The sequence below is a fragment of the Hoplias malabaricus genome, chromosome 6 (genome assembly GCF_029633855.1).
Source record: "Hoplias malabaricus isolate fHopMal1 chromosome 6, fHopMal1.hap1, whole genome shotgun sequence".
Taxonomy (NCBI): domain Eukaryota; kingdom Metazoa; phylum Chordata; class Actinopteri; order Characiformes; family Erythrinidae; genus Hoplias; species Hoplias malabaricus.
This window is the reverse complement of record NC_089805.1, coordinates 9,285,437-9,309,703: the sequence shown is the minus strand read 5'-3', so window position 1 is coordinate 9,309,703 and position 24,267 is coordinate 9,285,437. Positions and strand designations below refer to the sequence as shown.

The window sequence follows — 24,267 nt, the reverse complement described above, 5'->3', positions numbered from 1 at the left end:
TAATAATAACAATAATAATAATAATAATAATAATTTTTTGCAATAATTACTCTTTCAGTAACTGAGAGATTGTTCCTAACTCTGGAGCCAACGCAAGGGAACACAGTGATGACGTGTGAGTTAAAACATATTATTTGTTGAATAAAACGTGCAAATGAAAACTATTTACTGAGGTTATTTCCCTAATCTTATGCAAATTCAAGACTCTGTTTCTGACACAGGCCAATCCAGGACCAGGGATGAGAACCAGTGCTGTACGGGAAAACATAAGCCTACTGTCCATGTTAATAAACCATAATATAAATAGATGTAATGGATAAAGACTATGCTGAAGTATTCCTTTCATTTGTGACTCTGCCTCAGAGGCAGAGAGGCTGAGTGTGTGTGTGTGTGTGTGTGTGTGCGCGAGAGCTTTATTGGTTAATGCGTGTCCTCGCTCTGCTGTAAACTCCACGACTCTAAAGTGCTGCGTTCACTGCAGACTGACTTCTCTATTCTCCGCAGACCAAAGAAACCCACCTGCTTGCACTCGTCTCTTCTCATCTGAATGAGCTGTTTCCTTCACTCCGCAGCAAAGGCCTTCAGCAGTGGAGGAGGGTGAGGGTGGGGGGGGAAGCCCTTTAATAATTTGTGCGTCTGCTGCTGTTCCGAATCCGCTACTGGCGCACTTTTTTCCCCTGACATTCTGCTGATGGAACGGCATTCAGAAATGCTTATCATTACAAAAACCCATCTACCACCTTTCATACTCCCCAATATTAGCTTGGGTAAGATCTATAAACATGAGAGGATAAATAAACCATGACCCCACCCCCCCACCCCCCTCCATGTCTTATTCGCGCAACATTTTCTGGCACTTAACAAACGATTTTGGTCTCTAGTGCATTGCACCGAGATTGACACAAGAGACAGAGACAAAAGGACAATGCCTCCGGGTCAGAAGAGTTGCAACAGGAATTCAGGGGCCCAGTCCATGGCGGTTTGGGCCACTGCCAGGGCAGCTGCCCCCAGCGTGGCCGATAGACCCCAAACTGCCATTTTAACGAGCTGGTGGGCACCGCCGCCGCGGGCACTGGCCTGAGTCAAGTCGAGGGTGGCGTTGTGGCGCTGGTGATGCTGCTGGCGAAGGACAGAGTCCGGACGCTGCTGCAGAGTGGACGTCTGGAAGTCCTGAAAGGAACTGATGGCGATGCTGAAAATAGAAAGGGAGAGAAAGAGAGAAGGCATAAGGAACTGGAGACTGGGCAGAGACATTCCAGAAGTTTGCCTTTACAATTTAAGAAGATAAATAACAAAGGCATGCTGTAATTCTACAAAAACTCTAAGGAATAATTCATTCATTCATTTTCTGTAACCTCACTCTCACTCACTCACACAGTCACCCAGTCACTCACACATGTGGACAAGTTCACACACTCACCAAGTCACTCACACTCACACGTGGACAAAGTCACACAGCAACAAAGATGAGTGTTTTTTGTGGGAGGAAACCCGAGCACTCGGAGGAAACCCACACAGACACAGGGAGAACACAGCACACTCCTCATAGACTGTTCCCCGATGTGAGGGTTGAACCCACAACCCCAGGACCCTGGAGCTGTGTGGCAGTGACGCCTTATGGCTAATTTATACCTCTATGTTGATTCCGCACAGAGCCTACACTACTACAACACTAGGGCTGAATCTCAAAGTTCTTCCTCTATACTGAGTAGTACACACTGCTGTGGTGTAGTAGAATTACTTTTATACATTTTTAAAAAGTGCTTCTGAGTGAGTGTGTTTCTGTACTTCTTCGGTTCAATTTAAAGAATGTCCATCTGACTACAGACCAATCAGAATCGTTGAGGTCTGCGTTGACATGACGCATAGTTACATTTTTGAGAGGTGCGCATTAGGCTACGGCGTAGGATTTCGCGGCGATGCGTTGCCTACGGTGTAAATTTGACGCTGAAGTATAAAAATGTCAACTTCAAGTAGCAACATCAAAGCAAAACCTGTTGGCTTCTAAATATTATACAGTGGAACCTCTACCTACGAACTTGATCCGTTCTGTTGCCCGGTTCGTAAGTGGAAAAGTTAGTTTGTCGAGTCCATTTTTCCCATTTAAAATAATGGAAAAGCCATTAATGGGTTCCAGCCCCCACCCCGAAAGTCACCGTTTTTGCACTGATATATGTTTACAACACTCTCAAATTAGTAAAAAAAAAAACATGTAGCGTTACTAAAAATAAAAAAGAAATACAGTGGTAACAGTAATAAAAAAGAAAAAAGTTTGAAGTGGTTACACATCGCTACCTTGAAGACGTGACGAATGGCTGGAGGAGTAACACTGGTGGAATAACTGAGAGTAGGCGGTGAATGTGGGGAGACGAAGATACGGCTTAACTTAGCACGAATTACGATGTCTGCTATTTACACTAATGCTAAATTGCTAAAACTACAAAGTGCTAATCTTAAACGCTCACTCAAGTCTGGGCGCTGGGAGACTCGCCTATTGGGGTCAGTGGCCATTTCCAGCCGCCGGCTCGGCGGAGGCTCAGGTTCGTTTCTAGAGTCATGGTTCGTTGGTGGAGGCAAAAAATATTCAAATGCCGGGATCGTATCTTGGAAAGTTCGTTAGTATAGGTTCCACTGTATATATATATTATTTATTTCAACTTATAATATGACTGTGTCCGAAAAGTCCTAATTGCTGTCTCCTAAAGCACTGGAAAGGGAAGAAAGAGCCGAGTCAATTCTGGAGCCTGCATTTTGTCCCATTATTTCCAAAGTTGTGTGTGCTCTGGCTAGACAGCATTATCCTGATAACATTATGGTCTATTTCTGCCTTTGAAGCGTGTCTCAGACGTGATTCGTCCAAAGGTACCTTCTGAGGCAGTGACTCATGAGGCAGCACGAGTAGCAAGGCCTCAGGTTTGCCACGTTCTGTTCCAGACGCAGCCCATATACAACCATAGTGCTTCAAGAGCTCAGAGAATCCTTCTCACTCCAGTGCCAACACATGAGGATTCTTTATTTCATTTCACACATAATAAGAGTGTAAGTAAAACAAATGAGAGTCTTCAAAACTGTTTGCAGAGGCTAATGACTATTAGTTTTGGGCTGATTAGGAATTTGGAGAAGGTAATAACTTCAAATCTCTCTTGGGTCTATAGCGAGAATCACCCTTATGTTCTTTAAAAACATCAGCGAGTGCAATATTAATGCTATTACTGTATTAACTGTAGGAATGAGTGACGTGCGGATTAACTCCTACATAAATATACCACAGAGGAGAGAGAAAATAAGAGCAAAGAAGTATGAGAGGGAGAGGGAGGGCCTGGCGGGGACAGGGGATGCCTTCTAGCCTGCTTTGAAAGGACAGAACTTTTAATTTTCAAGAGGAATGTACCCCAATTACAATAGTGAGGCAATGCGAGCGAGCCTGTGCTGAGGGCTAGAGCACGTACGGTTCCCTTCAACAGAAAAACATCATTAAAAAAAAATAAAAAAAATCATAAAATATTCAATTCCATTTCATTATCGTCCCTCTGGTAGAACAGTAAACACCAAATGCAAATGCAGCTCTCTCCTGACTAGAAAATGCCCAGGAAAAATAAAGACTCCACTCTGGAGCACACTTGACGAAGTGGCTGTTGTGAGAAAAGGACTGGGGGGCGCGAGCTGAGGGGCTCAATGTCTTTAAGACTTCACTTGTATCCTTTCCCCACCTCCCCGTCCTTTCTCTTTCACTTCCCCCCTTTTTCTGCAGCTCTCATTAAGATCTGCAGCTAATGCCGTGCGGCTGAAAATAGCTGACAGGTAACAGCAGAGCAATTAACTTTTAAACTCTCGCTTTAAGAGAGTAACACCCGAGAGAGACAGGCTCCACGCTGATGAAACTGCAGCCTAATCTGTGACACACGCTCGCGCAGTTTCCGTCACTTTAAACACTGTTAAAGGTGCAATAAGGACTTTTTTCACACGTGCCTTGCAAGTCCCATATTACTTGATTGCAGCAAAGTCACAAGGTGGGAGTCAAGAATTGCCCTAAACCTGGAAGGGGAAGTAACAGTGCATTCGGGTAATAGACTTAACTTTAAGAAAACTGCCTCACGTTACCCCAAATAGTAACCATGACCATGTACTGTTTGTTTGGACTTTTCCAAGTTGTGCTACGAGTTGTAGCTCACTGCTACATTGTACAGTGTACTGCCCTCATACTCATGGATTTCCACCACAAGAAAGGCATAACTACAGGGCTTAAAGTTACTTGTAAATATAGAAAGATTTCAAATCTTCCAATGTCTTGCAGTGTCCAAAAGCTTTTCTTCAAGTTAGCATTCACACCGATCCATCCTGATTGACACACACACTATTCAGTGGTGTTTATGTAGTCAGTGACCATACAACATGACCTCGGCTCCATCTTAGATGTGCGTTACTTATATTTTATAACAGGGAATGTACTTTTAGGCACTTCACAATGTGTCAGCCCCCACAAAAACCAATGTTCAATCCATAAATGGATTTATTAGCAAATAAATATATAAATAAACTATTTTTCTTCCACATAACCTAGCCCTTTAGCACAGAGCACTGTTGCTAGGCAACGTGAGGACAAATGTTTAACTGTAATGACGTGGAGTACCCACACCATTAAACTAAATAAGTCCATTCAACATTTTTTAATTGTGTATAAATTATTTTTGTCCTCTTCCTGAAGGGACTCTTACTGTAAAGGAGAAGTTGCAGGAAGTATAGGACTAGCCTGAGGCTATGTTTTTAGCGATTAGCTCAAGAAGTTAATGCAGCTGTTAGCCTCCAAAATATATCAAAATGTACCTCAAAACTTTCCAAATTTAATATGCTTGACCCTAACAGGGTGTAAAACAATGTGAGGTGGTCAGAGGTCTACACAGATTCTGCATTTTACACCACTGCTTTGAAGACAGTTCAGCCAATCAGAATTATCCGTTTTATAATCCACAAGAAATGACTGTTGATACCTGACTTCTGTAGTCAGAAAATGTCCTATTAAACACTGACAAAAAATAAACTTTGGACAAAACATTTTAGGAAAAATGTTGTGTAACAGTAACACAATATCATTTATATTTACCTTCCACAGAGGAGTTTTACAGTGTCCTTCAGTAAAAGAGCCCTGAAAGGGAGCTGCCGCCGCTGTTTTCTATTTCTAACGTCTGAAAACCATTGATTAGGTTATAACTCATATTCTGTCTGTGACATATCTAGGACTTGCAGAAGGCCTAGAGTGACGTGTTCCCCTTTTTTCTGCACAAACTATATCACTTCTCTAGCCTTCTTACAAATGATTTAGCTGACATCTGCAAAGAGAGATATATTCTGAATTTAGCAAAGAAAAAAGTACCATATTTGAATCTATCTCATAGCAACCGTTTATTTCACCTCCCGTCACAGTGCCATGTGTCTTACTGACTTTGATCATTTTTATATATCTCCCTCTCTCTCTGCTTTTGCTGCTTCCCTCCCCCTATCTATCATCTCTCTTCTCTAAAGCAGCACATAGGGTCACCTCTCTCTGTTCTTCGCCCTTCTTCCTGCTGTCCAATCTGTTGCCCTCATCTTGCTGGCTCAGACACTGAGGATAAAAGACGTTAGCTAGCGTTATATGGCGGCTTTGACTTGCGCTATAACATCAGACGTGCTCACTGTTTAAAAAAGAATATTCTAATAGTATATTCATTCCAGATCTATTATTAGACGCTTGCCGCAGAGATGGTAAGCCCAATTAACCATAAATCTGTGTTCCCCTACTGTGTGTGTATATATTCCAATGTATCTGTGTGTGTGTGTGTGTGTGTTCATTCCTTGGAGGTTGCTATGAATCAGCAGCTCTCTGCTGTCCTGCTGTCCTCATGACCCATAAGGCTCTTTGTGCGCTTGAGTGAGCGGCTGCGAGAAATGTGACACAGTGACGCATCACAGGACACTGTTCACTGCACTAATGCAGGAGCAACAGTAGAACACACACACACACACTCACTCACATAAACATATTTGTATTTGTGCAGTGGCAGGACATGGGGTTAAACATGTGCCATATCTATTACACTCTATGACAAACTCACACCACAGTGAAAAGTAAGACACTACCCTTCTTTTATTTTCCATTAATTTGTCCACATCAGGAACCACACAGTAGACACCCAGAAGCCCCTGTAGAAAGTGAAAGGGGTCTTTTAACGACAGTAAGTTTTAACACCTTACTGTTGTTGCTAGTGTCCACTTTTCTGCAAGAACATGCTACAGAAGCTCGTCTCTGGGTTCGGACCAGCCACATTAGCCTTTGCTCCCCACAAGCATCAATGAGCCTTGGATGAATCTGTCACAGACTCACCACTTGTCCTTTCTATGCACTAACCACTGCATATTGGGAACCCCCCTCCCCATGTTGGAGATGCTCTGTCATTGTTAAAGTGGCATTATCAGGTGTAAATAGTGTCCCACGTTTATATATCTATAATTGTTCTTACTTCCAAAATGTAATCTTTATTCCAAGACTCAAAAATAAATAGGAAACTAATTGAATCTTGGATTTTTTTAAGCTTTGTATTATACCTGAATTTATTAGAGTAAGGACATTTCTGCATAAGAGCAAATCACACACACACACACACACACACACACACAAAAGCACACACACCCATACATTTAAAAACATTAAAATCCCATTCGATAAAGCTTAAAGAACAGCGCTCCTTCCACACCCACAAAAAGTAAACCCACAAAAGCAATCACAGAACACGTGCTAAACACAAAACCACCGCCGATGCCTCTCTGTACAGTAGCAGGTAAAGCTTAAAGAAATCTCTCTGTATTGGCAAGATTAAAGCTTGTGTGTGAGATAAGCCAGCAGCCTCAAAGCACTCATTCTTCTGCTGTGTATGAGAGAGAGAGAGAGAGAGAGAGAGAGAGAGAGAGAGAGAGAGAGCAAACCCCTGTATGATGTGACAAGCTCTGCTAAATCCTGTATTGGCAAAGAGTGAAATAAATAAACCACCCCACATGCTTTTAATAGAAGCAGAGGTCAATGCTTGTCCTACAATGTCACTACAACAGAATACTCCGCTATGCTCTACCTGTAGCATCAGTGGCCTACTGTTGATGATGCTTCCTTTATTGTTGGATGCACTGTATGCGCGGACAACACTTCAGAAACACCCTGAGGTGATGTTATAAAAGCCAAGCTCTCTCCTGCAGCCGTTTCGAGATAATGTGGTTTAACTGTTCTCCAGCGTCCCCAGCTTCACCGTTTCAGCGACACTAGAGGACACAGAGAGTCACGACCTTCAGAGACGACCTGACAGAAGCAGGAGAGTCACGGCAGTGTGGAGAAAGACTGCTTTTACATGATCAGATGTGATGGAAATGCATGAGAGCGCACTGCTGAGCGTTCTGAAAGGTGAACTCTCCAGTGATCCCTGCGTGCTTTAAAGAGAGAGTACATGCAGAGACAGGGACACATGCGCGCACACACACAGAGAGAGAGAGAGAGAGAGAGAGAGAGAGAGAGAAAGAGAGAGAGAGAGAGAGAGAGAGAGAGAGAGAGGAGAGAAAGAGAAAGAGACATGAGACCCCCGCTGACGGATAAAAGCTGTGCCTGAGGTGATACCATAGTCAGTCACTGGAGCAGCTACAGTACTGACACTGCTGCTACTGCTACACACACACACACACACACACACACACACACACACACACACACACACACACACACACACACACAAATTTAAGTCTAAACCAAAACTCACACATAACTTATATGATATATATGATATTATCTCAAGAACAGAAAAAATTGATCTAAATCTTTTTTAGCAATTTTTCCTGATGGAAAACATAATGAATGCAGCGACCAATGAATTCTCCTCGCTTTCCATTTTCAAACTACTTCATTTTTAGGTTAGTGTTTGTTGAATAAAATGACAATTGTAATTTTAATACTATGCATTTTATTTACCAGAAAATGACAAAAGAGCAATTGTCATCATCATCTCTTCTATTCCGCTTTTCCATTTCAGGGTCGCGGTAAAAGAGCAATTGTAATTTTTGAATTGCATTTTTTAAATCACAATTATTTTACAAAACCGGTTTGTACACGTAATAAAGAAAACAGCTATAGCTTTGTGTTGGAGACACTAGGGCTGTGCCATATCGTATCGCTCGCAATAATATCGTCAAAATTGTTTTAAAAATCATTATCGTGATATTAATGATATTCAGACTTGTTTACGTAATGATGCCATGCAGTTACCCATAATACGGCATACGTCCTTTAAGAGTCATTTAGCCACAGTGAAGTATGGTGGAAAGTGTCTCTTCTTAAATATAAGAGGTGGAGGAATTTGCTCCAAAAAAGGGGAGTGGCTTGTGGAGCTGCAATAAACAATAAACAATGGTAGAAATGAAAGAAGCCTTTATTCATTCATTCATTCATTATCTGTAAGCAATTATCCAATTCAGGGCCGCGGTGGGTCCAGATCCTACCTGGAATCATTGGGCGCAAGGCGGGAATACACCCTGGAGGGGGCGCCAGTCCTTCACAGGGCAACACACACACTCACATTCACACCTAAGGCCACTTTTGGGTCGCCAATCCACCTACCAACGTGTGTTTTTGGACTGTGAGAGGAAACCGGAGCGCCTTTAATATTATTTATATATATTAAATACCTTTCACTGAATATAATTCATATTAATATAACAATGATTTTGTTGCAATTTTCTGTTTTTGAAATTAATACAAGTACATTTCAGTGTTTTGTTTGTATCGCCAAGAATATCGTTATCTCCAAACTACCCTGAAATATCGCGATATTATTTTAAGGCCATATCGCCCATCCCTCGTAGACACTAACCTTTGTTTCCTACCAGCCACAGTAAAGAATTCAGAATCAGCAAGTTCTGCTACAAAGCACCATTTTCTATTAAATGCCAACAGCTGATTTATGCAGATTGTTTTAAATATGTGTGTAACTGAAACTCTTTGATCAAATTAAAACATTGTCTTCCCTCGTGTAAATAATGTGATGTATTAAAACACCTACAGCAGCTCGTAGGGATCGTCTGAGGAAGTCACAGACTTCATGAATCCTAAAAAGACACACAACAAGCCGCAACAGCAAAGAGAAGGAGAACAAGGCCAAGGTTCTCATCAGATTAACAACACTTTGTTTGAAAGCTTAAGCATGTTACAGCTGAACACAATCATCAAGCCAGAACAAAGGGCTGTGCATTGAGGATTCACCATGTGTGTGTGTGTGTGTGTGTGTCAGACAGGGGAGGAGGTGTCATTGAAGAACATTTGGGGGTCAATGCCATCAGGGGCACTGAACCCTTGGCTCATTACTACACACTGCAGGGTCAATCCACACAATACTACAGCAGGCTACAGGTCAGAGCTTGGGGACTGTGCTCATTTCGACATCTCAAAGAACAATGCCGCGGAACATACACACACAGAGAGACTTGTTTTTATGCAATGTCAGGACACGGGGTCACACGTGTCCTCTAGATTTACATTCAATCTCTTATACGTAATAATAATAATATGTCACGTTTATAATATATATCTGTAAATACCTAGATATATTTCGAATGATCCAAGCTTAACCTCAGGAAGCAAACAGAAAGCCTTATGCTTTTCTACATCACTCTGTTCTAAATCATTGGGCCGGACACCGCAGGTCACCCCTAATTTTCTCTGGATTTCCTCCAAAGTCAGGACCTTCTCGTCCTGACAATGCACAAAAACAAACCCACGCACACACAGCCCACCTCCTTCTCCTTCCAGAGAGGCCGCAGATGCAGGAAGGGGGTGGGGTTATGCAAAACCAGGCAGGCACATAATTACCCAGAGACTGGGGTTTGTTTATTGGAGGGCTGCCCTGTATTACGGGGCCTCATGTTCTCATCTACAACAGAAAAGAGAGGAATAAACACCCTCTCCCTCCCTCCCTCCCTCCCTCTCTCTCTCTCTCTCTCTCTCTCTCTCTCTCTGTCCCTCTCCTCCTAATCTGCCACAGCAGACGCTGGTGGATCTAAACCCAGGCTGATTTCTGCACTGATGGCTTTTCCAGCGCTGTGAGAGATGGGTGAGAAGGGAAATATTCCCCTGAATGCGGAAGGTATCAGTTAACTCCTGCCATGTGTGATAATATCATAAAAGCAGGTCTGCTTTGGAGAGAAGTGCCATCTAGAAAGTCCGTCTCCAGACTGACAACCAGCACTGAGACATTAAATTAAAAAAAGCTGAGACGCAGACTGTGAAGGCTTAATTGTCCTCACATCACAATAGGTGCTCAAACAGATCGAGCTGAATGAAGGCGAGAGGAGTGGGATATAACACTCTATAGCTCCACCTGCTGGACACACAGAATATTAAGCAACACTAACACGCCAGTGTGGAGGTCTCTGCCCCACCTGGTCCCACCTGTGAGGACTGTGTGCTTGGGAAACACTGCCATGTTTTTTTACTGACAATACAAGAAAACTGCCAGCTAGGTAAAACGTTAAATGCCTCCATATGATCTGGGGAGCGGACCGTTCTCAGCACAGAAATTACACTAACATGTGGGTACCACGGTTGAGTGTGTGTGACACTGCAGCATTGCCAGACACAGGAGTGCTGCCAAGGCTTTAAAGCAACTCTAAGTTGAATATTTACCTTAAAATTACAGCTTCAGAATCACTGGGATGCTCCACTGACCGGTATTAAGGAGGATTGTGTGTTTATCGTTACTAATCTGGGCTGAGCATTGGAGAAACTGCGCTATGTAAATTCTGGAGGAGGGTAGGAAAACACCCTGCCTCCCTTCTCACTCCCCCTTGATTTCAGGGCGATGTAGAGGAAGCCCAGAAGCAACAAGTACCTAACCTTAACTAGTGTTCCTTTAAAACACTGGCAAATACGAGTGTACACCAACAGCCGTGTGTGTGTGAGTGTGTGCACGTGTGTGTTTCTGACCTCTTGCGTGACTCCAGGGCGGCAGAGCGGGCGAGCAGGGTGGGTGGGTAGCGGATGAAGAGGCTCTGGGCCTCAGAGATCAAAAGCTCATACGGCAAATCCTGAGGAATCTTAGATAGTAGGTGGTGAACGCTGGCCATGTCACACTCGCTGCTCTTCACCTCTCGCTCCCGATACAGCACTATCTGAAAGAGAAGGAGCCATTACACACAGCGGACATGCGTTTATTTAAAAAAAAAAAAGCTCCATAATCCTAATAAACTGATAAAAGGCAAGGAACTGAATAATAGGCTACATGTTAATTAATCATAAACAAACGTCAGTTACAGCTCACTTCACACACATCAGAGGTTCCCTGATGATTATCACCCTTTTCTATCCACTACAACAGTCAGGTTAAACGTCTACTGTCTTCCTGAGCCGCTTGAGCTTCAGCAGCACTTTGTTCTTCCACTAAATGTTCTTTAGTGTACCTGCTGGCAGATGCTATAGATGGTTCCTCTCCAGGGTAACCATCTGCCCTGTCAGCGCTGTTTACAGCAGAAACAGCCCACACTTTCACCCTGCTGTGTCTTCAGGAGTGTTAAATCACAAAAATAAATCACTGAGGATCAGCTGAGATTGACACTATATCGACTAAAGGAGGGGTAGGAGTTCTATTCTGGCGCCTTACAGTAAACAGGATGTGTTCACACTGCTTTAATGTGGATCTGATTTATTCAGGCGTGTGTGAACACGTCAAATCCGATCTTTCCAAATCAGATGAGTCCTCGATCCGATACGTTTCCGTGAACGTGCATTTTTCTGTCGTACGCATACGCTTAGTGCTGTCGTCATCAGGCTGTGTCTCAAACAGCTCCGTGCTCCCTACAAAGTGCACTCCGCAGGTGATGAATCTACAGCTTCTGAACCAAAAGGATGCACTGAATGTTAGAAAAGGAGCCGTGAAGGTGAGAGCTGAGTATAAATGGATTTAAACAAATTGCACAGTACTTAGGTTTAGAAGCTGGTATTCAAGAACTTATATCGTGCACTACACAGGGCTTAGGGACCCATTTGGGAACGTATCAAAGGGAGAACGTGTGAGGATTCAGGGACAGATCCATTCACATTAAAGACACTTACATTTTTGAATGTGAACTGATCTGAGCTCCAAATCCAAATTGATAAATGACAAAGGGTAGCCTTACAGTGTTATTGTTTTATGCGTTTGTTTACAAATTACTGCTGTTCTTATAAAAAATCAATACATCGTCTGTCACTTGTGATCTTTGAGGAGCCAGAAATGTGGATAGAGAATATTTGATACTGGTTAGAGTCTTGTCTAACCTCTGGGGTGACTCATACTTCAGATTTAAAACTACTCCTAGTGTTTGGTCAGCGGTAACATGTCTAAACACCACTCCGTCGACCATGAGCGGTCAGTGTCGAGTGTCCGTGGCTGGAGGCTGAGAGGCTCCTTTTCGAGAGCCCTGCTGCCGTTATCCGCCAGCGCTCGGGGAGTCAAAGCCCTTGGCTTCAACAACCTAAGAGGCAGGATGAACTACATTTCCTGCCCGCTTTGTTATCAGGACTTCAAAAGGCCCTGGCCCCCTCATGGTTTGCACGTTGCTCTCTGGCAAGGGAGAGGCTTATGGAGAGACAAGAAAGAGGGCCAGTTAAAGCAATCTAGCACAAACACAGCCAGCCCCCCCCCCTTCAGATAAACCTCTGGTGAGTTCATTAGAGATGTTTAATTAACTGGTCTCGCTACAACAAAGTGCCCTGGATTCTCACAAGAAAAGGAAACCAGTTTACACACGCGTGCACGCTTGCCATCTTTTGCTTCCCTTTGAAACAACTTCTAGTTGTTGTGTTGACGAGCCAGCGATCCGACCGAAAAGTGTGTTTACAAACTTGCAGCCAATAAAAAAAAGCTAGTAATAACCCCACAACCCTGCTCAAGATCGTTTTTTTACTACGAGACGGATATGATTCATTTCAGACAAGTTTGGAATCAATGCGCAATAATCATTAGTGTCAATCATTCTGGGCCGCCTAATGGAGCGAAAGTCATTTCTAATTGTTCCGTTCATTATGTCCAGAAACCGCTTCGACGACCTCATCGGGGGAAAGCAATCAATGACTCACTAATACACCCTCACATATTCCCAGGCTCAAAAACACACACGGAAAAGGTCACAGTGAGCTGTTCAGTATGCAGAGGAAGACACGAGAGAAAAGAGGGAAAGGAGAGAGAGAAACCGAAAAACAGAAAAAAGAAAGGAAGAGCGAAACAGTTAAAGGGAGTCAAAAGGATCCGCTCTTACCACAGCAGCGAAGTAAATGGCCATGAGCGGGTGGGAGGCCAGGAAGAAGTCGTAGAGCCGTAACACGTGCCGAAAGTCAGACAGGACATGACCGTACCATGTGATCAGCCAACTGAGGGCAAAGATGGTCCCAACCTCAGCCCTGTGGTACATACAGAAACAGAAACATGAACTTTTTAAATAATACTTTGACTTTGTTTTTATTTTTCTCAATGTAATCTTCATCAGGGCGGCACGGTGGCACAGCAGGTAGTGTTGCAGTCACACAGCTCCAGGAACTCCAGGTCGTGGGTTCAATTCCAGCTCCAGGTGACTGTCTGTGAGGAGTATGGTGTGTTCTCCCTGTGTCCGCGTGGGTTTCCGCCGGGTGACTGTCTGTGAAGAGTTGTAGTGTTCTCCCTGTGTCTGTGTGGGTTTCCTCCGGGTGACTGTCTGTGAGGAGTTTGGTGTGTTCTCCCTGTGTCTGTGTGGGTTTCCTCCGGGTGACTGTCTGTGAGGAGTGTGGTGTGTTCTCCCTGTGTCTGCGTGGGTTTCCTCCGGGTGACTGTTTGTGAGGAGTGTGGTGTGTTCTCCCTGTGTCTGCGTGGGTTTCCTCCGGGTGACTGTCTGTGAGGAGTGTGGTGTGTTCTCCCTGTGTCTGCGTGGGTTTCCTCCGGGTGACTGTCTGTGAGGAGTGTGGTGTGTTCTCCCTGTGTCTGCGTGGGTTTCCTCCGGGTGACTGTCTGTGAGGAGTGTGGTGTGTTCTCCCTGTGTCTGTGTGGGTTTCCTCCGGGTGACTGTCTGTGAGGAGTGTGGTGTGTTCTCCCTGTGTCTGCGTGGGTTTCCTCCGGGTGACTGTCTGTGAGGAGTGTGGTGTGTTCTCCCTGTGTCTGCGTGGGTTTCCTCCGGGTGACTGTCTGTGAGGAGTGTGGTGTGTTCTCCCTGTGTCTGCGTGGGTTTCCTCCGGGTGACTGTCTGTGAGGAGTGTGGTGTGTTCTCCCTGTGTCTGTGTGGGTTTCCTCCGGGTGACTGTGAGGAGTTGGTGTGTTCTCTCTGTGTCTGTGTGGGTTTCCTCCGGGTGCTCCGGTTTCCTCCCGCGGTCCAAAAACACACGTTGGTAGGTGGATTGGCGACTCCAAAGTGTCCATAGGTGTGAATGTGTGAGTGAATGTGTGACTGTGTGTGTTGCCCTGTGAAGGACTGGTGCCCCCTCCAGGGTGTATTCCTGCCTTGCCCCCAATGATTCCAGGTAGGCTCTAGACCCACAGTGGCCCTGAATTGGATAAGCGGTTACAGTTAATAAATGAATGAATAATCTTCATCAGCTATCATCTATAGTGTACGGTACTACTGAATTTTTTAAACACAATCTTGTTGAGTGCCCTGGCATTTTTTAGTTGAAGCAACTGCCCACTGGCTTCTGTTACAGTAGATTGAGGTCAGTGTTCTTGCATTTAAAAAGTAGAAGCAAATGCTTCAAAATACCATTCACATTAAGTGACCGTGTTAAATACGTTTACAAAGGCGTAAATCAAACACATATCCAAATGTACCCAGAAACCCTTTTTTCTAATTAGTGAACACAGAAGACGACAGGACGAGGACATGGAGAAGCTGGACACAATCCTAAATTTGCCTAAATATCCAATGCCAAGGGACTGCTAGAAACGTATAAAGCCCCGCCTCTATTCTGTTCTCTGGAGTGACCAAGCTTCACCCTTCACTACATTCATGGACGTGTATGAACTACAATTAGCATTTTCATCTAGTCGTGAGTGAGACGTGAACTCCTTCCAGTCTCTGTGAAATACTTTGGATAACAACCCAAATTACTTGGCTTCTACAGCGAGCGTCATTAACCAAACGGCAAGGTGGGCATTCACTTTGAAGCTGGATTTATGACACCTCTGTGAACCGCTCTATTTACTTACACTGTTTTTAGAACAGACAATTCATACAATGATTGTTTTTTGTACCCTGTAGAAAATAAGAAATAAACGGAGAAGAAACTGTATCTCGTTCCAGGTGCGTATTTCACAAACCACTGGGGTTCATGCTAAGTACACTGTGAAATACCTAATCCTATATACTGTTTTATGATACATTTTATAAATGGTACAGTACACAAATGGGCTTTATATATTTTTCCTCATCGAGCTGATGTTTGCTCATAAAAGCAAATATAGCAATGTCAAGTACGTTTTTCACTTTCAAATCGATCCTGTCATATTTCAGTTCTGAGGCTGCACCAGATTTTGCACAGGCCACGGGAACAGCGCCCCCTGTTGGTCCCTGTCAAGTACTGACCAGGCCCAAGCTTGCTTAGGTTGGCTCCAGTGGATTTGCATGCGCTGGTGTTCAGGTGCTGTGACTGCTGGCAGCAACGATGCTGCCGCAACAACGTATTTTATTTGGTAATAGGGCAGATATAAACATTGCACCTTGTAATCAAGTGACACAAATCAAATTGACAGAGACAGAGGAACAAAACAGAGTGTGTTTAGCCTGCAGGGAAGTACAATGCTTGAACAGCCCTGTCGTGGCTAAGCAGGCGTGCGAGCATGGCCAATGTGTAAGAAAAACATTCTGAACATCGCTCTCAACATGGATGACCACATGGATGATGTAACGGCGCCGTCCAGTCGCCCACGTTTGCCTCCTTAGCCACGGTCCGGCACTCCGGCCTGCGGGCGGCTCAGATGCCACTCCGGCTCCACGGCTAGCGTGGATGACCTTTCAGAGTGGCTGTAGTCTGTGGAGCAGGAATAACAGGCTTTCGGCTTTAAATAAGGGGGCGGGAGGATGTGTGTGTGAGCTCCTGGAAAAGCCTGAAACGGATTTAAGAACAGCATCCGGAAACATGGAGAGATGTTGTTGTTGTCTAAATAAAGGAAGGCTGTTTAACCGAAGCCCTGCTGACAGTGTAACTGGAACAAACAAACAAACAAATATATAAAGAAATAAATCAGCCTGAGGGTTAGTTACTCCAGCCACAGATTAATCCAGGTCTTGGACTCAATCGCCAGTAAAAAAAACAATAAACAAAACCATTGGTTTGTACACGGTGCCAACATCTTCATCGCCGCTCCATTCTGGTAAATGTGTTCTCTCACCATGGGTCGGGGCAAATGGAATAAACCCTCACAAATACGGGCAGTACACCAGCAGGACGGTAATGCTGGCTAATATTTCGGTCCTCCAGATTTATCAGCACCAAAACAACCCTACTGATAAAGCATCAGCGTTTAGCTGCACATTTTCTATTATAAAAACCAGACAGCTCTGATGTGAGGAAACATTTCATGAAAACTGCTGTGCATTAAACTAACAGCCACCCCTTCCTCACATCTGTTACAGCATCGCGGGCTGAATACAAAACACTCTCATGGCTTTCCTAACTAACACATGGAAAACGGATCTCCTGCACTGGGACAATAGTGTTATAACACAATCAATTAGTCTGTGAAGACAACTGGGTTTGACCTTCACAGTGAAACAGTGATGATGTAGTGGCTGATGAACACCCATCAAACTCAGTGTCAAACTGTTTACCCTCGTGTCTCCTGCCAAACTAAGTTCCATACAGTTCATTTCTTTTCTCTGCTTAATCCTGATCAGGGGTTCACACACTCACCCAGTCACTCACACAGTCACACCTGTGGACAACTTCACACACTCACACCTGTGGACAACTTCACACACTCACACCTGTGGATAACTTCACACACTCACCCAGTCACTCACACACTCACAACTGTGGACAGCTTCACACACTCACCCAGTCACTCCCACACTCACACCTGTGGACAACTTCACACACTCACCCAGTCACTCCCACACTCACCCAGTCACTCCCACACTCACACCTGTGGACAACTTCACACACTCACCCAGTCAATCCCACACTCACCCAGTCACCCAGTCACTCACACACACCTGTGGACAGCTTCACACACTCACAGTCACTCACACCTGTGGACAACTTCACACACTCACCCAGTCACTCACACACTCACACCTGTGGACAACTTCACACACTCACCCAGTCACTCACACCTGTGGACAACTTCACACACTCACTCAGTCTCACACACCTGTGGACAACTTCACACACCCTGTCACTCACACCTGTCACTCACACCTGTGGACAATTTCTGTGGCCAACCCACCAACCAACGTGGGGGGTGATAAACCCAGCACCCGGTGGAATCCCATACAGCTACATAGAGAACACACAACACCCCTCACACCAAGGCGTGGTATGAAACCAGGACCAGAGGTCCCTGGAGATGCGAGGTAGAGAAAATACCTGTTGCCCACATTACATTATCATTGGCCAATTTTTCATACGGTCTGTCCATCTCTGCATAGAAAATAAACTCTTTTGGTTTGACGCAAATAAACATCTTCCAAAAACAAGTCGGACATGTCCGAGTACTACTCTAAAGTTTGGAAACGTCCAGTGCTCTGGAAAAGTGGTCTTGGAAAGTGGTCTCAGCAGCAGCACCTGAATATGATTTGCCATTAGACCTGCAGGCCCACGCAGCACTAGACACAGCTCCCAGGACGGAGGCATGCAATATTTATCAACAGTCTCTTATTCGCTACATTTTAAATGACAAGCCATTAAAATAACTTCCTTTTATATACAAGGCTGGGGAATAAGCACGCAACAGAGTCCGCTCCAGCTACTGCCTCCAACTACAGGTTTGTGCTGGAACGCATGCCACCACATACACACACACACAACCACAGATACACACACTGATGTGCTGCAATATGCATGAGGAATCAAACGGTACGAGTGTGTTTTTCCACATCACACACAGTAGAGTGGTTTAAAAGCAATGTTGCCTCACACTTATCAAACAAGACACCAAGGATAAAACGGACCAGCGCTGCATCTCAGGAGCCTTGAACAAGCTCCGGGAGGGCGGACACACAAAGAAAATGAGGAAAATATAACATGTCCGAATTCACACATGGCTGAGAAGTTAAATAACCAGCCAGTGGCTAAAACAGCACTGTCACGTGGACAAACCTAAGAGAGCACAGAGCCCCTCCTATTGGCTGACAGATGCTTTGAAGTAAGACCCTGTGCTTTTCTCCCTGGGGTCTGTGTCATATGCCTGGTGTGTGTCCTTGGAAGAGAAACAGTTTAAACAAAGAAAACAAAGAAAAAGGCAAAGTAAACAAGAAATCTGCTTCTCTGGCTCCAAAATGACCAACAGTGTTGGTTCACACAGAGCCAACGGCTACAGAAGCTGGAGAGAACCAAACGCTACCCTTTGCTGCCCCCTAGGGGAAGATTTTACAATAAACCAATAGCTTATTTACTCTGTAAACCCATGGGAACAACAAGGCTGGGAATTTAACATTTAACAATTTTTTTTTTTTTGTTAAATCCGCAATTTAACAAAAATGAGTTTTGAGAAGAGAAACTATTTGTAGTTCTCACAGTTCTGAACCTGATCTATGAGGAACTGTTCACATCAGTAGAGCAGTTGAGGAGGGATGTCTAGAACAAGGATTTTGTAAAGATCCGACGTCCGTAGCTGGACAGTTAAAAAACTAACAAAACTTATTTGTGAACAAATACATGAGTGATGCTCTGCCAGACTTATGCACTGTACCATGTACCCTTTAAAACTCCACTGTGCTGTTGTCTTTTGGACCCGTGTGTAAAAGAAGCCTACGCCAAATGAACATAACCCACAATCGGTGTAACTCAATCCTTCCTTACCTCTGCATGAAGTAATGCAGTTCAGGATCAACCTGCTCCAGAATGGGCATCAGGTAGTTGAGGATATGCTTGGTACTGTCCATAGTGGGGTCCATGAAGTCCCTAAACAAACAGCAATGAATTATTAATACTGATGCTATTAGTGCCCTCCCACATATATCATCCGTATGAGTGGGGTTTAAAGGACCTTTGAGTCTAAACAGCAAAGGCAATGTCTTGATGATGAAGATAACAAAGGGCAGCCAAAAGGGCTTGTCTGGACTTGTTAAAATAAGTCTTATTTCATCTCCTCATCAACCTGGACCACATAGTTCAGAACAAAGTGTGGATCTTAAACACGATGCTCAAAGACATTATAGATTTGTGGTTCTAAATAAATAAATAATAATAAAAAAAAGAAGAACCAGTTACAAAGAAAAGTGGGCTGCTGTATTTCAAACCTGAGGTGGTGGTTGGATAGTGTCTCGACCATTGCTATGGCCATCCGCTCTCCTACTACCAGCAGGAAGGTCACCACTATATCATGATAGCCCTGGTAGTAGTGTAACTGAGGGTTTCTCCGTAAAACGTCCAGAATTATGTCTATCAGCTGCTCCTGCAGCACCCCCCTCTCATCAGCACGCATCCCTGAGAGAGAGAGAGAGAGAGAGAGAGAGAGAGCGAGAGCGAGCGAGCGAGCACGAGAGAGAGAGAACGAGAGAGAGAGTGCGAGAGAGAGAGTGCGAGAGAGAGAGAGTGCGAGAGAGTAAGAGTGCGAGAGAGAGAGCGAGAGAGAGATCGAGAGAGAGAGCGAGAGCAAGAGAGAGAGAAAGAGAGAGCAAGAGAGAGAGAGCAAGAGAGAGAGCGAGAGAGAGAGAGAAAGAGAGAGAGAGCGAGCGAGAGAGAGAGAGCAAGAGAGTGAGAGCGAGCGAGAGAGAGCAAGAGAGAGAGAGCGAGCGAGAGAGAGAGAGAGTAAGAGAGCGCGAGAGAGAGATCGAGAGAGCGAGAGCAAGAGAGAGAGAGAAAGAGAGAGAGCAAGAGAGAGAGAGCAAGAGAGAGAGAGCAAGAGAGTGAGAGCGAGCGAGAGAGAGCAAGAGAGAGAGAGCGAGCGAGAGAGTGAGAGCGAGCGAGAGAGAGAGCAAGAGAGAGAGAGAGCGAGAGAGAGAGAGAGCGAGAGAGAGAGAGAGCGAGAGAGAGAGAGCGAGAGAGAGAGAGAGCGAGAGAGAGAGAGAGCGAGAGAGAGAGAGAGCGAGAGAGAGAGAGAGCGAGAGAGAGAGAGAGAGCAAGAGCGCGAGAGAGAGAGCGAGAGCGAGAGAGAGCGAGCGAGAGAGAGAGAGCAAGAGAGAGAGAGCGAGCGAGAGAGCGAGAGAGAGCGAGCGAGAGACTGAGACTTACTTGTTTTCTGGACTGAAACCAAACATCAAAGTATGAGCCAATAACATGCTTGTCTCATGTGTCCCAGAACTCCCAGGACACTGGTTACACAACGTCCCAACGGCATTTCAAAAGGTCAGTAAATGAAATCAGAAGAAGAAGAAGCATGAGGCACATTTTCAAATCAATGGGTGACAAAGGTTACCTCTTGGGAAACGCCGCATGGAACGTCTGACATCCAGAAGCACCTGGTTGAAGTCTTTGTGGTTCTCCCTGACATTTTTAGCTAAGAAGGAAGAGGAAAGGTGAGGAAGGCATGAGAGATAACACATGAAATATAACTGTGACTCAATTACAATTCTTTCTGCAGTACCCAGCTCAGGATTCTCACACACACACTCACCGGGTTTGGCAGGCAGGTCAAACACATTCACACTGAGCAGCTTGGGCCAAACTTTCCTTCGCACATCATCAGTCAGTAAGCCTCCCTCACTAACAGCTGCTCTCCGCAATGTCTCAATATCCACCGGGTCATTGTTCAGGGCCTGGTGTATGTCCACTAGCTTCTGTTTCTTCCAGGACACATGCTCTGCTAAAAATTCAGGAACACACATTTTACAAACACAGTGGTCACAAACTAATATTTCAGCTTAATATAGGAATCAAACTTCCAAAGCTTATTTTTTTATATAAAAAAGTATTACTCTGTATTTGCAGATGCGTTGTCTGATGTCTGGAGGAACATGCAAAGCATTGCAAAGGCATTGAATATTACATTTATTACTATTTTACGATTCTCAAAGTTACATATAATACCTCAGAAGACTCAAGTGGGTTCAGTTGTTAATTTGGGTTCAATGGTTAATTAAAACAGCTAGATTTGTGTTGTTTACGTCCTGACCGCTGGCTCCTATCACCACCACCACTGCAGAGAAAGGTTCTTGGAGTTCGGAAGTTTCTCTCGTCATTTACTTTCACTTCAATGTAAAGTGTTTTAATCTTTTAAAAGGAAGGAGAAGAGCATTGGATGAATTCCTTTTCTGATTTTACTGGGAAGAGATTTGTTCTGTTTGAGATGATATGTTGTAATAGGTTTCAATAAATTAATAAGTGAGTTTTCCCCGTGTCTGCGTGGGTTTCCTCCAGTGGCTACTCCAGTTTCTTTCCGCAATCCAAAACTACAGGGTGTAAGGTGAACTGCCTCAGCAGACCTGTCCACACAAGTGTGAGTGCGAGTGTGTGATCTTGGGCAATGAACTGGCCCTGGTTCAAGATGTGTTCCTATTAAAAATTGATATTCCATACATTTTAAATAATAATTATTAAGGGTCAGCTAAAACAACAACAACAAAAAAATCCTTATTAGGGTCAGGAAGAAGCAGTTACAGAAGGGAAATTAATGAATGAATATTAGTTTCAATAAGGTTTATAAGGAAGTGTGGAGTATTTTTTTTTTGCCAATTGTGTTGTAGTAATTAAATCATGGTTACAGAGCTGTCACCACGTTGTCTTTATTGTTTCCACGTAGCTAGGAGTGGACACGTCGGTGAGGCTGAATCCCAAATGGATAAATACGCCCTATGTTCAGCATAGGGTAAGGTTTCTACGCCCAAATGATTCACTCTATGTTACAATACGTTAAATGGGAAGCTATTGCTGAATATACATAGCGTTATATTAAACTTATAGCACATGTGGAAGCAGAAGGTATTATTTCAATGAAATACATAGAGCACTATGTAGGGTGTAGGGCGCCATTTGGGAGCCAACCTCTCACTTGCTGGACTTAATGGCAGAGAGCCCAGTTAGGCAGCTAGTGACCTCTATTAGGACATCAGAAATGGATACAGTTGATGTGTAATACCGTTTTAACAGCAATATCTGTGTTATAAACCTTAAAAGACACAATGTTCAACACTGTTTACCTTCGTTTCTATTCACACTTCTTGCCCCACTCTGCTGCTGCTGGCGTTTCTTCAGCTTTTTCATTTCCTTTAAGCTTCCGGTTTGCTAAAAGCAATTCGACATGCTAACACAAACACATTCCGGCGATATATTAAAGTAAACGGCGTCTTTGAGTGTAATTTTAATAGCAAATGAGGTACAGAAGCGGCTCTGCCTTACAATTTTTTCCTATTGGTCTCAATGCGCATGCGCAGTACACAAACCTTACCACATTCAAAGGGACGCCCAACTTTCACCTGATTGGTTAAGCACTGTCCAAATTCGTTATTTGATTGGTCCATTGTTCTATCAATCTCTCAGGTTCTCTTACTGAAAACAAATGAGCGCGTGGCTTTATTTACAAACGGCAGGTGATTTTTTAAAAAATAATTATTAAATTTTTTCATTTGTATACTTTCTTTTAACCAGAGAGGCCACTTTCTATTAAAATATTTATAGTTGATTTTTTACGTAATTTTCCGAAAGAAATATTAATTTACTCCAGCTTAATTATTTTGAAGTTAGACAGTATTCTGGCATATACAGCTGCCAAAAAGAGAAATTAAAAATAAAATGAAAATGTTTGTCCTCTACGTGGAGGCAATGTGTTTCCAAAGTCCATATTTTCAGGGTTTGTTTTTATATAGAATTCGATATTGTGGACTTTGTACTTTGGTCTTGGGGAAATTGTCCAACAATGGGAAAGATTCTCAAATTGTTTTCATAAAGATTAGTTGCGGCTGATCAGTTTTTCTGATGTAATTAATTTCCCAATCTTGTGTTCTTCAAACCAAACATACATTAGGCCACATGTTCCCAGTAAGCACAAGTTGCTTTTTTGAATGTCTGAGATTAGGCCCACCATGCAGCATGCTATAGGCACCCAGACAGGCCTATCCTATCATATATCAGCTCGAGAAACTGATATCTTTCCATCTGATGAGATTTCAATCAGTCGTCCTCATGAGGACTCACCTCTGCAGTGCTAAAAATACATCAGCCATTGAACTGTGTTGAGTGTAAGTGTCAGTGACTTTAAAGAAGACTAAACCACCCATGACAGTATCTCACCAAATAACTACTAAATGCGTTAATTTAGCAGTTGTGCAGTACACAATTGAAAAAGCACACAAACAAATAACAGGAGGTGTGAGATTAAAAGGATACATCCCTTTCTATTTCATTCATTTACATGAAAATGGGCGGGGTTATAACTTGTAATGCAGCCAACCACCAGAGGGCGCCAGAGAGGTTTTGGCGTCGCTTCTCAACATTTATCTGCCCTACAGTCTATGGGCCAAGACATGATACTAGCAATGAATGCAGTAAAAGGGAATAATTAATACTGCATTCATTTTTTTTATTTAGGAAGATGTTAATTAAGAAAACATACTAGGTTTGTGAATTAAATCATTCACTTTTTAAGGAATTTTCCACTTTAAATAGTGCTGTTTTTCTAAAACCATTAGTTTAAAATCCCAACATGCAGCTAAACACTCACAGCAAACCTGGATTACCGGGACCATCGCCCAGGGGCCTGCGACTGCCAGGCTACAGCACTCGTGACCGCCCAAAGTCTGAGGATTGGCCAGTGACCCTGCAAAACTACATGAGTGTAAAGCCTTTCAATATGTAATGGATAATCGATTTATGCACAAGCCACAACACTGTACCCAGCTACAATCTCCCTGAAACGACAACTGTATGCACATAAGCAAGAGACATGCGCGTGCCCTCCTCCCACAACTGCGCAGCGTCGCCGGCTCGATTCTGGTGAAGGCTCCCTCCTCGTTTCTGTCACACCCCCTCCCCCCTCCCTCCTCGTTTCTGTCACACCCCCTCCCCCCTCCCTCCTCGCTTCTGTCACACCCCCTCCCCCCTCCCTCCTCGATTCTGTCACACCCCCTCCCCCCTCCCTCTCCCCCCTCCCTCTCTGACTCTCTGACTCA

The 24,267-nt window shown here is 44.0% G+C and overlaps 1 protein-coding gene across 3 annotated transcripts; it reads right to left on the bottom strand.

Annotated features, from left to right (window-relative positions):
- Positions 1–817: 817 nt before the first annotated feature.
- On the bottom strand, positions 818–23,928 carry zgc:63863 (uncharacterized protein LOC393372 homolog). 3 transcript variants are annotated; one of them, XM_066675352.1, is made up of 9 exons: positions 23,820–23,928; positions 22,300–22,384; positions 20,778–20,966; positions 20,580–20,660; positions 19,462–19,648; positions 19,022–19,123; positions 13,300–13,441; positions 10,991–11,175; positions 818–1,192 (listed from the first exon to the last, which is right to left on the bottom strand). In XM_066675352.1, the coding sequence occupies exons 2-9, from the start codon at positions 22,361–22,363 to the stop codon at positions 937–939; spliced, it is 1,206 nt and encodes a 401-aa protein (XP_066531449.1). In that variant the 5' UTR covers positions 22,364–22,384; positions 23,820–23,928; the 3' UTR covers positions 818–936. The 3 variants fall into 3 exon arrangements, with proteins under 3 accessions (XP_066531449.1, XP_066531448.1, XP_066531446.1); XM_066675351.1 differs by having other exon boundaries at positions 22,300–22,403; positions 23,820–23,870; XM_066675349.1 differs by lacking the exon at positions 23,820–23,928 and having other exon boundaries at positions 22,300–22,502.
- Positions 23,929–24,267: the final 339 nt, after the last annotated feature.

What these genes read in the sequence shown, in the direction of transcription:
- zgc:63863 (XM_066675352.1), bottom strand. Translation starts at nt 22,363, where the DNA reads ATGAAAAAGCTGAAGAAACGCCAGCAGCAGCAGAGTGGGGCAAGAAGT. An exon ending in TGACCTGCCTGCCAAACCCG is followed by an intron (nt 20,661 to 20,777) that starts GTGAGTGTGTGT and finishes CTTCCTTCTTAG; the next exon opens with CTAAAAATGTCAGGGAGAAC. An exon ending in CTATCCAACCACCACCTCAG is followed by an intron (nt 19,124 to 19,461) that starts GTTTGAAATACA and finishes CTGTTTGTTTAG; the next exon opens with GGACTTCATGGACCCCACTA.